The sequence below is a fragment of the Chlamydomonas reinhardtii genome, chromosome 12, assembly GCF_000002595.2.
Source record: "Chlamydomonas reinhardtii strain CC-503 cw92 mt+ chromosome 12, whole genome shotgun sequence".
NCBI lineage: Eukaryota > Viridiplantae > Chlorophyta > Chlorophyceae > Chlamydomonadales > Chlamydomonadaceae > Chlamydomonas > Chlamydomonas reinhardtii.
Genome location: NC_057015.1, coordinates 9,266,358 through 9,282,551, shown reverse-complemented (window position 1 = coordinate 9,282,551; position 16,194 = coordinate 9,266,358). Strand labels below are relative to the sequence as shown.

Here is a 16,194-nt window from a genome sequence, read left to right as displayed (position 1 = left end):
CAAATGTCGCCCCCCCCCCCGGCCCCGGTACGACACCCTCGGGGGACGAGCAGCTTGGCAAACTTGTTCACGCAAACACGCCAGAGGTAATTCTGCTGCCATACAGAGCATGAACGCACCCCAACGAGCTAGTCGCTGTTGCGAAAGACCAGCGCTGACCTCGATCACAACGCAACATCGCAAAGTCAGCTCCAACCTGGCACCGTGAGCATTCACACAGCTAATTAGCATGTCTTAGGCCTCAAGCCCACCCAGGGCGCCCTCGCTGCATTGCCACTCCGAAGTGCTGAGCGACTGCGACTCGGAGCTCAGCGAGGCCTCGCCCAGCCTGCTGAGGGACCTCCATGACTGGGACAGCGAGGAAGAAGACTGGCAGCAAGAGGCCACCTCGCGCCTGGTCGATGACGCGAAGCTGGGCTCCTCTGCATGGCAGGCGCGGCGAGCAGCAAGCTAAGCGACGACGCCAGCGGGGGCGACACCTGGGAGGACGCGCAGGAGGCGTGGGGCATGGAGCAGAAGCAGGCGGCAGGGGCGGCGGCAGGGGAGGAGGAGGAGGAAGCGGAGGAGGGGGAAGCGGAGGAGGAGGAGGACGACGGCGGGTTTGGCGAACTCCTGCAGGGCGCCCTGCACGCCGCTGGCGGGCCGGCGCAGCTGCCGACACTGCAGTCGTACGAAGCGACGGTGAGTCCAGCTTTGGAAACTCGACTGCGCGCAGCAGGGGGAGCGCAGGGGGAGAGGGGAAGGAGAGCGCGCAGGGAGATGCGTGGGGGACAGGGCAGGGGGCAGGGAGAGGGGTGTGGGCGTTGGGGCGTGGGCGTGGGCTGCGGTGTGGCGGGGCCGCGGAGGGGGGCTTGGACTGCGGCAGGGACGGGGCTGGGCTGCGGCGGGGGGTAGGGGCGGTGGTGAGGGCGCGTGGGCTGCGAAGGGGGCCGTGGGCTTGGTGCAGCGGTATAAAGCGAGGACGAGCCAGCCTGGAACCCTGACCTGTCAAGCCCCGGCCATTGTCATTGCGGACAGCGACGGTAAGCCACCCCTGCCGTGGTGCAGCGCCCACGGTTGGCCGTCAGCACTTGTTGGCTGCAGCACTTGGTGCTGACTTGCTACTGACGCCGCCGCAGAACCCGGCGGCAGCGTGGTCGGTGCTTCCCACGGCGGTGCGGTGGCCGGCATGGTGACGGCCAGCAGTACTCGCGAGGCGCACCCTGGAGGTGGGTGGTGCGGCTTGTGTTGTTTGTGGGGTGTTGGTGATGCGCGTGTTGTGCCCGTCATGCCGCCGCCCGTGTCCTAGACACCTTGCCGCCCTCCACACCGCCCCGCACCCTCTTCCCTTTCACGTGCGCAGGCGCCGGTGGCAGTGGAGGTGTTGGCGTCTTCCACGGCGGCTTTGAGGCGGCGGCGGCGGCGGCTGGTGGCGCGGCGGCGGCTGGTGGCGCGGCGGCGGCTGGTGGTGTGCAAATGCATGGGGTGGTTAAGGCTTGTCTGGAAGGACAAGGAAGCAGCAGGAAGCGGACCCCAACCCCAACTCGGCGCTGGGATTGGCAGATGGGGCCTAAGCGATGGGCCCATCGGGCCCGGTTCAACAGTTTGGCCAGCGTGACGTGGCATCCGTGCCTTCCCCTCGCAGCTAATGGAGGTGCTAACGAGCTGCGGGGTACATGGGCTGGTGGTGTATGCCAGTAAGTGCTTGCGGTCTGTGAACGCCTAGGCTTGGGCTTTGTGCCTCATGGTAGGTGTTACAGTTACAGTAATAAGATATGGGGGGGATTAGGTGTGCGAGATTGAGCTGTGCGGCGGTGCCGGACCTGCCCAACATTCAACATCTGGAGTTTGTCAACTCCTTAACTGGCTGTCGGCATTTTGTGGGTTGCCGCGGCCTTCGCAACTGGATAGTGGGCCAACAGGGTACTGGCCCGCCCAGCATGCAGGGCGGCCGGGCGCACAGGCGGTGCTCGTGTTGGCTTGCCCCTTGCCCCTTCGGGCGGAGCCCTTGCGGTCGCATCGGGGCCTTCTCGGTTACCAGCCTCCAGAGCCCTACAGAGCCCTTCAGAGCGCTTCAGAGCCCTTTAGAGCGCTTTAGAGCCCTTCAGAGCCCTCCAGAGCCCTCCAGAGCCCTTCAGAGCCCTCCAGAGGGCCTGTGCAGATCCCTCCAGAGACTGAGCGGCTCTGAAACAGCCCGTGTCAGGAAAGCCAGACCACCCAAAGTAGCACCCAGAAAAAGATCTTCCGGGGTTAGGCCACCTCGGCCACCACCACTGGCGAGAAGAGCTTTGCCACGTTCTCACCCACGGCACCCAGGGCCAAACAAATGCTACTTTCTTTAGCGTGGTGTGTGTGTGTGGGGGGGTGGGGGGCTCCGACCTCTGATGAGACATTCGCAGGTGTGGACATCATGCTGTCGCTGCACAAGGTTACAGTCGACAAGATCTCTCTAGTAGGTCCATTGTACCAATAGCAGCTCTCAGGCTCACCAGTCGCGCCGTTCCCGCTACCCAGTCGCCAGTACTCAGCGCCCACGTCTACTGGAAACATGGTGGCAGCACTGCGTGGCTCAGTACGGTCGCCACCACCGCCGCCGCGCGCTGTGCCGCCACGTCGCCCTCCGCCTGCAGCGCGCCGAGCCCTAAACCTGAACCCTGAAACCTGCACCTGCCACGTCCCTCGGCACACTCAGCCGCACTCAGCGCCCATGTCCCTAGGATGCGGTTTGGGTCAGGCACGACAGCAACTGCAACCCCGCCCCCCGCCCCCATGCAGGCTGTACTGCGGCTGCTGCTGAGCCGGCAAGCATGTGTGTTTGGTGGCTGTGGGCCATGCGTGCTAGACAGGTGGTGCGGAATAGCGCGGCAGCTGTGGACAATTCTTCGCTCCTGCGCCTGTCTACTGATGGGGGGACGTGGCCGTTGCAGGTGCTAACGTGGATGGCTCGGCAGCTTGAGTCGCGCTAGGATGCGTGAGTTGGATGTCTAGGGCGTGGACATGGCCGTGACGTGCACCATTGTTGGTGCGCGTGCACCGAGCCCGATGATGGCCCCAGGCCTGAGGGACATGCGTGAGTCTAGGAGTGCCCCGGCGGGGGCGGGGCAAAACCCAAACCCAACGGGAGAGACAAGAATGCGGATGTTACAGAGGGGACAGTCCCAGCACCCGAAGACGCCGAGCCATCACATGCTATCAGGGCCCAACTTGACTCCACCAACCCCGACTTTGCTGCATACCCTCCCGCGGTCAAAGTCCCTGGTCCCCGGTACAGTAACTCCGGCGTTCGACCAGCCATGCACTCCTGCTCTGCCGCTGCAAACTGTTTGCTGTCTGCTTGGGGTATGGGCGACAGCTGCACCCTATGGGACCTCGCCAACCTGCCTGAACCCTGTCCCATCACACACCGACTTTGCTGCATACCCTCCCGCGGTCAAAGTCCCTGTGACTCCGCGCACAGTGAGTCCTAGCCAAGCCTCAACCCGCCAGAGCCCCACCGCTGTGCCTCAATGCCACAAGCCTAGGCACCGGAGTGCCGGGAATCGTCCAGGCCGCAGCACATACGTACAGCGCACGTACTAAGCAACTGCTAGTGCCGCAGGGCAAGCAGGTCGACGTCCTGATGCTCAGCATGTGGGTTTCCTTACAGCACCCTCGCTATCCGCGACTGTCACCGTGTCACGGACACGCGCAGACAACGCAGGATCAGGCGTGGTCTCTTAAACCCAGTCACACGTCCTTCTGCTTGTCTGGGCCATGCTCACGACTCGAACCTACTTCCTTATGTGCCCTCGTCACTCAAAATTACAGCCGTACGCACATCACGCCCGGGCTGAGCTAGGCAGCAAGCAGCAGCACAACCAACAGACACGGCACGTGCGAGGCATCTGGCTGGCAAGTGGTAGGTGGCATTTGGAACTCATCACTGCCTTATTCCTGTCTGGGCGCCTGTGAGGCCGCGCCTTGCCGCACAGATGCCCGTCCGTAGCCGTGCCATTTGCTGGACACGCCGTGTGCCCCCCTCAACTCGCAGCTGTCGCATTCTGTAACCCCTCCGCAAACAAGCATTAACCGCAGTCTTTCTGACCACACAATCACTCACGAACATAACAAGAAGGGCATCTGCTCGACGCACCTACACCGTATTAACAACAGCACTGCCGGCAGTATGACGCGGCCACCCCTGCGGTCATCTCCATGCAGCGCACGGACGATGCGCACTTGGACTCACTTACGCCCCGTAGTGCTACGTTATTACATCTTCAGCCACTCCCCATTTCTGGCCGACGGGCCGATTAAGCCGCCCATGTTGGTGCGCTCTAGTATCCCCAATGCTTCCCTCCATTACCACAACAAACACCGACATACCGACACGCAACACACATCTCGCTCACCGCCCCCGGCGACGCTGCCTTTCATAGCGCAGCGGCGGGCCCGCCCCCCGCGCACCCCAAGCCAAGCGCTCTCATACAAGCAGCTCGGCTATGCCGCTCTGTTCGAAACCTCTCTTGTGCACCGTGACCCTCCTCGAAATTCCGCTGCTACAGCCGCCGCTGCAGCTCAAGCTTCCGGGTAGCTCTGACGCCTGCCTGCCACTGCAGCCGCAGCTGCTACTGCTACCGCGCGCCGCCACTGCCAGCCACTGCGGGCCCCAGCTGCTACTGCCCGCCGCCGCTGCCCGCCACTGCGGTCCTCTCACTTGGCGGCCTCGCCGTTGAAGGCCGCGCCCAGCCGCCCGAAGGCCAGCGAGTAGGAGCCGGCGGTCAGCACCGCGCCCGCAAACACGTTGCCCAGGGTCACCTGCACCGGCCGCATGCGGCAGACACAGGAGCTTGTGTGCTGGGGGGCGCAGGCACGGCTGCGGTGGCGGGCACTGTCCGGCAGGAGGTCCGCTGCAGACCCAGCTGCCACCTCTTACCCCTTTTGCCCCAGAAGAGAAGCCCTCAGCCGCTTCTGCCACCCCCCTACCCGCCCAGCCAGCCCCCCACCCGCCCTGCCAGCCCCCTACCCGCCCTGCCAGCGCGCCGCCACTCACGGGGATGAGATTGGCTGTAAGGAAGGCGCCCGCGGACACGGGCGCGCCCAGCGCCATGCCGATGGGGATGACCCACATGTTGGCGATGGAGTGCTCCAGGCCCACCGTCACGAAGGCCGTGACGGGCATCCACATCCCCATCAGCTTGCCCTGCGTGCATACAGCGCCGGAAGCAGCGGTAGCAGGAAAGTTAAGGCGTGCGGAATGGAGTATGCGGTAACGGGTGGGTATGTGGAGGATGCGTGCCTACGTGGCCGTGCCCTGGCTTTGCAAAAATGGCCGTCGTACTCGCTATCGCGCTCTTCCGGCTCTCCTTTCTGCCCCTTCCTCGTTCGCTTACGGCCTGCCATGCGTCTCTACCCGCTGTGACAGGGACCCTGTTTGGGTTAGGGTTTAGAGCCCTAAATGATTCGGAAGTGCACCCGGACACTCCAACCCGCCCCACCATGCCCCACCATGCCCCGCCCCGCCCCGCCCCGCCCCGCCATCCTCCCGCCCCGCCCCTCTCCCCCCCGCCCCCGCCCGTCCCTCACCGGCAGGTTGTTGGCCGCCAGCGCCATCCACACGGCCAGGCACACCAGCCAGTTGCACAGCACCGACCGCACCAGCACCTGTGAACGCACGCGCGCGTGTGGTCGTGTGTGTAAGAGAGCGAGAGCGAGAGAGAGTGTGTGTGAATGTATGGCTGTGTTAAAGAGCACAAGGAAAACGTTGCGCAAAGACAGTGTATGCGATGCAGCAAAGCGACGGTTTACGGATGTTACCTGAAGTTACCTCGCATACCTATGTATGGCTGTGTGTGTGTGTGTGTGTGTGTGCGAGTGCGTATACGTGTGAGCGCATGCGTGTGTGGTTGTGTGCAAGTGTATGGTACCGGTGACGTAGAGACGGAGGCATGACGACGGCCCTATGGTTCGTCAGCTTTCGACACTACTGACATGGTTTGCACGTGATACACTGATTCTCGTGACGCAACTCACCCAGTACCCTACAAACCAGTTTCGCCCCCTTCTCTGGTTGGGTTGGGAACAACCCAACCACCCACTCATCCATCCCCAGCCCCCCCCCATTCAGGCCCCGCCCTGTCCCCCGCACCTGCCCCAGCGGCACGCTGGTCTTGGCCACCGCCAGCCCGGGCAGCACGTGGTTGGAGCCCACCAGACCCGTGGCCACCACCGCTACCACCATGGCTAGGCAGCCCAGCAGGTTGCCTGCGTGTGCATGTGTATGTGTGTGTGTGTGCGTAATGGAAGGGGCGGCGGCATTATCGGTCGGAATGAGGAGGAGGAGGAGCGCCGAACAGTATCGCCGCCCCCCCCACATCCTCTAACCCGCCCGCCGGCCCCCACCCAGGCCGCACCACAGCGCTCACCCAGGTACACCACAGCCCACCGTGGCAGCACCTCGCCCCACGTGGCCTTGCCCTCGTACACCGCAGCCGGCATCAGCGCACTGGGTGCGTGGGTGGATGGATGGATGGAGGAGGGAGAGGGGAAGAGGTAGAGGGAGACGGAGGGGGCGCGAGCGTGAGGTAGAGGCAAGCTTACAGGTGATGTGGGTTGGGGGCGCGAGGGTGTTTGTCGATTGTACATCGCCGCATAACTGTCCACAGCGAACTTGAGCGCCTGAACACCAACTTCCAATGTCCAAACTTCCTCGGTGTATCGGCCGCCATTTCAGCCCGCCAAGTAGCCTTCTTTCCCTCTACCCCACAGCCCTTCCCCTACCATAGTGGTCCCCCAAATCCGTTGTGTGGAATGGTGCAAACCCCAACCCACCACCACCACCACCCTCTCCCGCCCGGCGTCCGCCTCCATGCCTCCACCACACGCGCAACCCCGCACTCACGTGTTGCCCGTGAACAGCTCCCCGCCGCAAATGGTGATGAGCGCCAGGCCCAGCGGGAACACGGCCGCAGCCAGCAGCTTGGCCAGGCCGGGGTTGGTGGACAGCAGGCCTGGAGGCGCAGGTGGGAGCAGGTGGGAGCATGTGGGAGTAGGTGGGCGTAGATGGGTGCGGGGTGCGGGCATGGGATGGTGCGGGCGTGGAAGGGTGCGGGCGTGGCGGCGTGTGGGGTTGGTCGCGCTGCATGGCACTGTCCCGGAGCCAACACGGTGGTGCAGCACTCGGCCCGCGTTGCCACCGCCACCCCATATGCCCTCCGCACGCCGGCACGGAGCCAGACCACCCATCAACTCCACATGCTCGGGCACGCGGGGTCTCCTTTCCCTTGTTTTCATCTTTCACACACGCGAACGGACCTGGCACGGTGTTGAGTAGCGTAAAAGACAGCAGGCCGGCAAAGCCAAGGTAAGCTCCCGCCAGTACTGCCAGCACGAAAGCCTAGGGAGAGTGCATTGGGTCCAGTGGGAGAGGGCGTTGGGTCCAGGGGGGGGGCATCAACGGATTGGCCTGTTGGGCGCGGGTCTGGTGCCTAGACACCGTCCTCGAGTATGCTGACTTACTCGCCAACTCCGCACAGCAACCCACCCACTCCCGCCCACTGCACCAGTCATGTGTTGTTCAATCACGACTGTCTGTCCCACCTTCCCAAGAGGTATTTTGCATTTCAACGTGCCAGCCGCAACTGCCGCGGTGTAGATGCTGGCGGGCGGCAGCAGCGGCGCTGGTGGCGCTGGAGCGGGCGCGGGAGCCGGTGCGGCGGGAGGAGCTGGGGCAGGCGCCGGCGTCAACGTCTGCACATGCGGCTCAGCAGCAGGGACGTCGACAACAAAGCCTGCAGCAAGTGAACGGCACGGCAGTCAGTGGGAGTAAGAAACGGTCGCCATGTGAGCGAGACGAATGCTGCTGCTGTTGGGCACCACCGCGACAGTGCTTCCGCCCCTTGTTGCCGTAGGCAAAGAGAGGTTTGTTACAGTCGCGCGTCAACACTGTGATGACTCCCAACCCTCTCAGACTCACCGGTCGCGCCGTTCCCGCTCCCGCTCCCGCGTCGGAGATACGACCGCACCAGCGGCCGCGAAGCAGCATGTCGTGCGCGGCTTGGGCAACGCAAGTGCAGTGCGGAGGGCATGTTACTGCAAATCATGTTTCTCGTGGAAAGACTCGTGTAATCGAGAACCCTTGTAACGAAGTAAGCGTTTGTGCTTGTGTGAAGCATGCTGTCGGTTTCCTACTTGTAGACGATAAGTGTTTCTCAATCACGAGCTCTGAATAAACCTGAGCCATTGAGCCGACCGCGCTGACCAACGTCAATCTTCGCGCGCTCGGAACCGCTCGCGTCCCAGCAAAACTTTCCATGATGCCGCTCTTCAGCGTTATCTGCTTATTCTGGGATCAAAACAGTGACCGCGTGCCGTCCCCCCCCCCCCCCTCCCGCTCCGCGGCCGCCCCTGTGCAGCTGTTCTTCACTCCCCCCCCCTCGCGTCCCGTCGTGTCCCCCGCCTGTTGCCCCGCCTGTGGCCCTGCTGCCCCTACTGCCCCTACTGGTCCTCAGCGCCACCCCAGCTGTTGCCAGCCTATCGCACGTGGACCTGTTGCCTAAAATTGCTCCCTCCCTGTAAACCTGTGCCGCAATTGTCGCGCTCACTCCGTCGCACCCTTCAGTTGCTGTCGGCAAGATCTTTTTAGTAGGCCCACTGTACCAATAGCAGCTAGGATGCGTGAGTTGGATGTCTAGGACGTGGACATGGCCGTGACGTGCACCATTGTTGGTGCGCGTGCACCGAGCCCGATGATGGCCCCAGGCCCGAGGGACATGTGTGAGTCTGGGAGTACCCCGGCGGGGGCGGGGCAAAACCCAAACCCAACGGGAGAGACAAGAGGGGTAAGGTACTTATAGTGGAACCTGTATCTCGCGGTGGGGGACGGTATGACGGATTTTGGTTCGGGGGGGGGGGGGGGGGTTCGGCAGATTGCGAGACACACTAAGGGCAGTGGGCCCAGTCCCGCCACTGCAGCCCCGCCCGCTTTCAAAGTAAGGCACCAAAATTGGTTCCCGTAGCAGTATGAATATCAATATTAACATCAATATCAACGTTTAGGCGTGCCACGCATACAGGGAGCCGACGAGCTGCAACGACTAGGCTTTCAGACGATGGGTGAGCGGGCTTTCGATTCGGGTGACTGCCTAGCCATTTGACGGCTGCTCTATGATAGCTGAAGTGCTTTGGGTCAAGGGTTAGGTTGCGAGAAAGCAACTCCAATCGCGATTCTGTTTTTATTGCAGGCACTGGCCCCTCAACGGCACAGCAAACCTTCGTGCAGAATGCAGCGATGACGGACACGCAATGGGCTCCGTCGGCCCAGCCGCGCGCGGAGAGGCATCGCGAGCCCCAAGCGGCAGCGCCTGGCAGCTCCCACTCGGACTCGCGCGGGCCCGGCTCGGCGCGATTGGCGTCTAGCTCTGGCGCTGGAAACTCAGCCCAGGACCGGCTAATCGTCGACATTCGTGGGTACGTGGGTTTCCGCGGCACCAGCTCCGACCCCGACGACCCGCGCTGACCGCCTCGCCTGCTTGCAGGACTCACAAGGACCTGGACGTTTATGTCCGGCAGCTTGACCCGCGTCCTCAGGACCTGGAGGTCAACCTGCGCAATGCCTGGAACGGGGTGCAGGCAGTGGGTGAGCCGCGCAAGGGTTGCGGCGTGGGGGTGCAAGCGGATGAGGGGGAGGGCGGGGGTGGGGGCGGGGGTGGGGGCGTGGGCCGGAGGCTCGTCAGGTGCACGGCTGCGCCGACGGCGCCCTGCTGCCCACCTCCTGGGTCCTCGACCGCGACCGCAATGCGTCTGCGTGCCTTGCGGCTTCCCTAGCCAGCTGCATGTCGATCGCCTGCCTAGGACCCCTCGCGCCTGATGGTGGCCTTAGCCCTGTGTTCCCATCTGGGTCGGATGATCGTGTCATACCGTAGCCGACACACCACTCCCCCCGCCTTGCTCTTCCCTCCATCTAGGCGGGCTGCTGATCACGCTGCTGACAATTCAGAAGCTGTGGGAGGACATCCGCTTCGTCCGCGTACTGCGCCGTGAGCTGTCCACGCTAGCCGGATCGCTGCTGGACGCCCCAGCCAACGGCGGCGGCGGCGGCGGCGGCAGGCCGGGCTCACCCAGCCGCAACAGCGGCAGCGACAGCCCCAGCCGGGTGGGTGCTGCTGTTGGGCTGCTGCTGGGCTGTTGGGCTAATAGCCAGGACTGATAGCTCGTGGGTAGATGCACAGGGGTTGGCTATCGCCTATCGGTGCAGGGCACGGGGGCGGTGCAGGATGGACGGCACGCGGCTAGCTACGCTTGAGGGCGCCGGCATCGTGCTCGCACTAAGCACTTCAACACATGTTCTGGGTCCGTGATGCAGGGGCGCCGCGGCCGGCGGCGCTCGGGCGGCGGGGGCCACTCCGGCGGCGCCGGCAGCAGCGGCGGGGCCACCTCGGCCGCAGCCCGCCAGTTCGACATCAGCGAGCTCAGCGAACTACTGGGTTTGGGCGGCAACGGCAATGGCAGCGGCGGGAGTGGGGCAGCAGGCAGCGGCGGCAGGGGCAAACCCGGCGCGGCGGGGCCGGCGGCTGGGGCTGGCGCGACATCCGGGTCGGGGCCGGGCGCGGGCCGCAAGCTGGCGCCCGGAGGCGCAGGGGGCGCCGGGGAAGCGGCGGCGGTGCCACACACGGCGGACAGCGGCGCGGCGGCGGGCGGCAGCCAACCACGAGGTGGGGTCGAAGGCCATAGCGGGCAGTCGTGGGGCACTGCCGGATGGGCATATTACATGTGGGTTGGTAGTGGCGACCCTGTACTTGGTTGGGCGGCCCGGATACGGAATGTGGGCTGGCCGCACGCCCGGCGCCTGCGGTGTCCCTCGCTAGCTGCCCCTTGTGCCCGACCAACCATGCAACTCCCCCCCCCCCGCGGTTGCTGCTGTTCCGGTGTGCCCGCGCTATTCAGAGACCACCTGGGGCTCCATATCAGGGCTGACGGAGGTCAAAATGCTCCTGCAGGTGTGTGTGTGTGTGTGTGTTAGGGGGGAGGCACTGCGGATGGGGCGTGGGCTGGGGAAGAGCCCGGTCCGCGGAGTCTGAGCTAGGTCTTGCGATGAATGCTACACGCACGGCGTCCGGGCTCGTACGCGGGCCCTGGGCCGCATGGACCCCCTATGCGCCTACCACCAAGTAACCACTAAGGCAACCGCCCACCATCCCCTGACTGACCCTGACACCCCCCACCCGGCGACCGCACCTGCACTGGCGCCCCCACAGGAAGCCACGGTGCTGCCCACCCTGCGCCCCGACCTGTTCCGCGGCGTGCGGCAGCCGCCCAAGGCGCTGCTGCTGTTTGGGCCGCCCGGCACCGGCAAGACCCTGCTGGCGCGCGCGGTGGCCACCGAGAGCCGAGCCACCTTCCTGCCCGTCACAGGTGAGCCGCCAACGCCAGCACCACAGCGGCAGCAGGAGGACCCGGCGTGGGCGTAGACTGCTGCTTTGCTGCATCTGCGCTAGGCCAGGACGGGCAGGCAGGCAGCCTCTCTGCTGCCTGCCCTGTCCGCACATCCCCTCCCTTCCCACAGGCCCCGCTCCCTCTCCCTCCCTCACGTCTTCCCTCGCATGCACCCCTCAGCCCCCGCCACCCCTGCCCCTCACCTCGCACCTCGCAGGCAGCAGCGTGCTGTCCATGTGGTACGGCCAGAGCGAGCAGAACGTCAAGGCGCTGTTCGAGCGCGCGCGGCGCCGCCAGCCCTCCGTCATCTTCATAGACGAGGTAGACAGCCTGCTGGGCCGCCGCGGCGGCGGCGCCGGACCCAGCGACTCCACGCCCGATAAGCGCGTCACCAACGAGTTCCTGGCCTTCATTGACGGCATCCAGACGCAGCCGCCCGGCAGCGGAGGCAGTGGGGGAAGCGGCGGCAGTGGGGGGAGCGGGGGCGGGGGTGGGGGAGGGCATGGGGGCGGCGAGGGCGGCGACTCGCGGGTGATCGTCATCGCGGCGACCAACACGCCCTGGGACCTGGACGAGGCGGCGCTCAGCAGGTAGGGGCGGGGGTGGGGCGGCTGAAGGCCAGGTGTGCAAGTAGGGGTATGGAAGGCGAGAAAACGGGTGATGTGGGGGCCAGTGTGGGGGCTCTGAGGAGCCGCTGTGAGGGGCGCATGTCACCACCGCGGCGCCGTGTGTGCCACGTGCTCATAATGCCGTCACCCGCAAGCCGGAACAACTAGGGATGTCCTTGATGCATGTGCCCCTGAAAACCGCCGGCCGTCCCCTTTCAGCGCCTTCACCGCTCCCGCAGCCCCATCGCCGCCGGCCCGACCCTAACTTAATCATTGCGTTCTTCACATGAACGGCTAACCCCCACGGCTAACCCCCCCCCCCCAGGTTCTCACGGCGCATCTATGTGCCCCTGCCGGACAAGGCCACACGCGCCTCGCTCATGCGCAAGGCCATGGAGGTAGGCCGGCTGGGTGTCCATTGCCCACCACTTCACACGCATGCTCGCGCACGCATGGCCAACTGCCTCGCATCCAACACTACTACACCAGCGCGTCCCCTTCACCGCCACCCTCTCATCGACTTGCCGCACTCCCTCTCCGCCACCACCACACCACACAGGGCGTGGCAGCCGACATCAGCGACGAGGAGTGGCAGCAGCTGTCGGAGCGCTGCGACCTCTACAGCGGCCGCGACCTGGTGCAGGTGTGCCGCGAGGCAGCCATGCGGCCGCTGCGCGAGCTGTGGGGCCGCCGGCTGCTGGAGAGCGCGCCCGTGGCCGCGGGCGGCGGCGGCAGTGACGGAGCGCCCGGCAGCGGGGCGGCGGGAGGAGGCGGAGGCCCCGGGGGCGGAGGCACCGGCGCTGGCGGCGGCGGGCGGGGGGCGGGCGGGCTGCCGGTGAGTCCCCAGCATGCGGCGGCGCACCAGCGGCTGGTGGAGCTGGTGGCGACCAGCCTGGTGCAGCAGGCACGGCAGCAGCAGGGGCAGGAGCAGGAGCAGGAGCAGGGGCAAGGGCAGCAGGACCAGAGGCAGGGGCAGGGGCAGCAAGACCCCGTTGATGAGGCCGGGCCGGATCAACAGCCGCAGGCGGCGCAGGTGCAGCAGCAGGGGAGTGGGGACAGCCCGGCTGCCGCGGCGCCGGCGGAGCCTGCAGCGCCAGGCGAGCGGGCGGTCGGGGCTGCAACGGCGGTGTCCGAGCCTGAAGCGAGCCCGCGAGGCGGCAGTACTGGTGCCGAGGAGGCGAAGCCAGCTGACGAGGCAGGGGCGGGAGCGTCTGCAGCACCCTCGGGGTCGGAGCCGGCGGCTGCGGATGCGGGCGCTGTGCCCGTGGAGTCAGGGCCGGCGGCTGCGGCAGCCCGGCCGCAGCCGCAGCCCAAGGCGGCAGCACAGCCCCCTCATGCGCAGCGGAGAGCTCGCGCGTGGCGGCCATGGCGCTGGCTGGGCTTGGGTTTCGGCGCCGGCAGCCGGAGCCGGTTCGCTCGCAGCAAGCACCAGGTGAGAGTCAGCAGCAAGCGCACGCATGGCAGGAGTAGTAAAGCAGTCGGCCCCGTGTACCGGACTTGGCTACCAAAGTCGCGCGTCAGACTCATGTCGCACCTGCCGTCAGACTCGTGTCGCACCTGCCTGCTGCTTCGTGTTACAACCCGCACGGCACGTTACGTGTGTCCGTGCCGACACACACGCGCACACACCCAAGAACACACACACGCACGCTCACTCACACACACACATACACACACGCACACACACACACGCACACACACACACACGCACACATACACACACGCTCACTCACACACACACGCGCACACACACACACACACACACACACGCACACACACGCACATACACACACACACGCTCACTCACACACACACACACACACCATATACACACGCACACACACACACACACACACACACGCGCTCAGGCCCGCCGCGAGCTGGAGCGCTGGAAGCGGCAGCAGGGCGTGGCGGCGGCCTGGGTGGACGTGGATGGCGTCATGGCGGCGGCGGAGCGGCTGGCGGAGAGCCGGATGGCGGAGGCGGAGGCGGCGCAGGGGCAGGCGCAGACATCCTCGGACGGCGCCGCTACCACCTCGGCCCCGGCGACTGCAGATGCCGCTGCTGCTGTGGGCGGGTCAGCGGCGGAGGCAACTGTTGGGGTCGGCAGCAACAGCAGCGGTAGCAGCAGCAGCAGCAGCAGCAGCAGCTCTGGCGGTGCGGCAGATGCAGCTGTTATGGTTGAGTTGGCATCGGCGGGGAGCAAGCGGAAGGCGGACAGCGAGGCGGGTGCGGCCGAGGCCTGCAGTGCACCTGGAGCGACGGAGGCGGAGGATGGCAAGACCACAGCAACCGCTGGTGCTGGTGCTGGTGCTAGTGCTGCAGCGGCCACGCCCGCCTCCACCACCGCCTCCACCAAGCCTGTGTCTGCTGCCACTGCAATCAGCGCTGCCGGCAAACGCATCAGCGGCAGCGGCACCAGGAGCGGCGGGCCGCCACCAGTCATGGCGAACAGCCTGGAAGACTTGCTGTCGCTGCCCGCCACCAGCGTGCGGCCGGTGACTAAGGCGGACTTCGAGGCGGCGCTGCAGGTGAGGGCGGGGCGGGGCGGCGCGGGGCGGGGCGGGGCGGGGGCCGCAGCACCCGGCGCCAGCAGAGGCATGTGTGTGTTTCTTGGGGTAGATGAAGTGTCACTCTTGTGTCAAAAGCTATGCGGAAGGAACATAAGGCCCCGTTCCTGGCTGCCTGTTTTGACGGCCCTGCTGGTCTCCCCCCCTCACACCTCGTGGAATCACCTGCAGGTGATCAGCCACACGGAGATGGACCAGTCCGTCAAGTACGCGGAATGGGACTTGCAGTACGGCAGCGGACAGAACAGCGGGCGAGCCTACGGCGGCCGCGCGGGCCGCTGGCAGTCCATGTACGTGTGAGCATGTGTGTGTGTGTGTGTGTGTGTGTGTGTGTGTGTGTGTGTGTGTTGCTGTGAGGTGTGGGTTTGACCTGGTCTGTGTCGTGTTGTGGTGTGTCGTGGCGTGTCGTGACGGGCTGAGTACGCCGGGGTGGATGTGTAGCCCGGTGCGTCGCAGCGGCCTACCAAGCGTGCGCGTATGGTGTGTGTAAGTGAGGTTACGCGCAAAGAACTGAGGCACACTTTATCATGCATACGCACGACGCCAAGTTAGCGGTGTGCAAGTCAGATTGCCATCTAATAAGCTGACGGGGCGTTGCAGTCACTGAGGGCGTCGAGGCCCAAGCATTTCGGTAGATGTTCTGAGTGTTTAGTGAAGTACATAGACATCGGCCTGAGAAGTGGAAACCGGATTCATAGCTGTGCTGGCTCAACTCGCGGGATTCGCTGTTGCATGTATGCATCCTCATCATTTGCGCTGCAGTGTCGCAACCAGCACTTAACCTGTGCTGACTTGCTGCGCAAGGTGGTGGCCCCGGTGCGCGTGTGTTTGTGTTCGCGGTTGCGCTCTGGACATACTGTACGGTCCGCGATCCGCCCGCTAGCTATGACGATCCGAGCTAGTGTGTGCATGCCTTGTGTACAGTGTTGATGTGCCGATTGGCTGACTCGCATGACATCGCGTAGTGAGGTGCATACTTTTGACGCGTGCACTTGGTGCCGCGTGATGTGGGTAGCGCTCGGGTGCCGTTGACGCTGGCTCGAGGCGCACGGCCCCACCTCCGCAAGTTGTTCATTGCGCCCGGCAGGGCCTGCAAATTGTCCCCGAATTGAGGCGGTATGCTACCCGTGCATGGCTGCGTGCGTGCGTTGCGGCCGGGCGCCTGTGCAGCAGGATCACACAAGACGACGTGCCAGGCACGCAGCCGGGTACGGCGGTAGAGCAGGATGTAAACAAGTTGTATTTCTAGGTGTTCGTGTGCCGGCGTAAATGTAAAGAGAGGCATAAGCGGGTCGCAAGTATGTGCGCAGCTAGGGACATGGTGCGTTGATGCTGTTCAGCCGCGGTGGCAGCGCGGCGCTAGCTGTGTCGCCCAGGGGAGGACCACCCTAACCGCCGAGGGGCGAACACAGGCTACAGCCTAGGAGCGGGGTTCCGGGTTCCATTCCTATACAGAATAGCATTTTAGCAGGCCGCAGGTAGCTGTGCGAAACAGCAACAGTCGGGCGAAGGGACCAGAAGCGCCCAGGGGCAGGGCTACTGCAGGCGCCGCGCCATCGAAGGGAGTGTCGGGCCGGAGGGTGCCGCAGTGCCCACGCTCAAAGTGAAGACTTCCGCTTATCCAT

At 65.1% G+C, this 16,194-nt stretch overlaps 3 protein-coding genes across 3 annotated transcripts; 2 read left to right on the top strand and 1 right to left on the bottom strand.

Annotated features, from left to right (window-relative positions):
* Window positions 1-103: 103 nt before the first annotated feature.
* On the top strand, window positions 104-1,889 carry CHLRE_12g541252v5 (uncharacterized protein). The gene is made up of 3 exons (XM_043068760.1): window positions 104-681; window positions 1,119-1,208; window positions 1,343-1,889. Exons 1-2 carry the CDS (start codon window positions 427-429, stop codon window positions 1,173-1,175), a joined length of 312 nt encoding a protein of 103 aa, XP_042919201.1. The 5' UTR covers window positions 104-426; the 3' UTR covers window positions 1,176-1,208; window positions 1,343-1,889.
* A 1,219-nt stretch (window positions 1,890-3,108) lies between these two features.
* Window positions 3,109-8,273, bottom strand: CHLRE_12g541250v5 (uncharacterized protein). Its single transcript, XM_001694015.2, has 9 exons — window positions 7,934-8,273; window positions 7,558-7,748; window positions 7,273-7,354; window positions 6,860-6,968; window positions 6,384-6,463; window positions 6,107-6,222; window positions 5,545-5,622; window positions 5,012-5,161; window positions 3,109-4,776 (listed from the first exon to the last, which is right to left on the bottom strand). The coding sequence occupies exons 1-9, from the start codon at window positions 8,043-8,045 to the stop codon at window positions 4,672-4,674; spliced, it is 1,023 nt and encodes a 340-aa protein (XP_001694067.2). The 5' UTR covers window positions 8,046-8,273; the 3' UTR covers window positions 3,109-4,671.
* Window positions 8,274-9,003: 730 nt separating this feature from the next.
* On the top strand, window positions 9,004-15,856 carry CHLRE_12g541300v5 (uncharacterized protein). Its single transcript, XM_043068761.1, has 12 exons — window positions 9,004-9,072; window positions 9,201-9,426; window positions 9,495-9,595; window positions 9,924-10,111; window positions 10,322-10,670; window positions 10,903-10,955; window positions 11,214-11,370; window positions 11,609-11,981; window positions 12,325-12,397; window positions 12,559-13,431; window positions 13,868-14,530; window positions 14,741-15,856. Exons 2-12 carry the CDS (start codon window positions 9,248-9,250, stop codon window positions 14,867-14,869), a joined length of 3,138 nt encoding a protein of 1,045 aa, XP_042919200.1. The 5' UTR covers window positions 9,004-9,072; window positions 9,201-9,247; the 3' UTR covers window positions 14,870-15,856.
* Window positions 15,857-16,194: the final 338 nt, after the last annotated feature.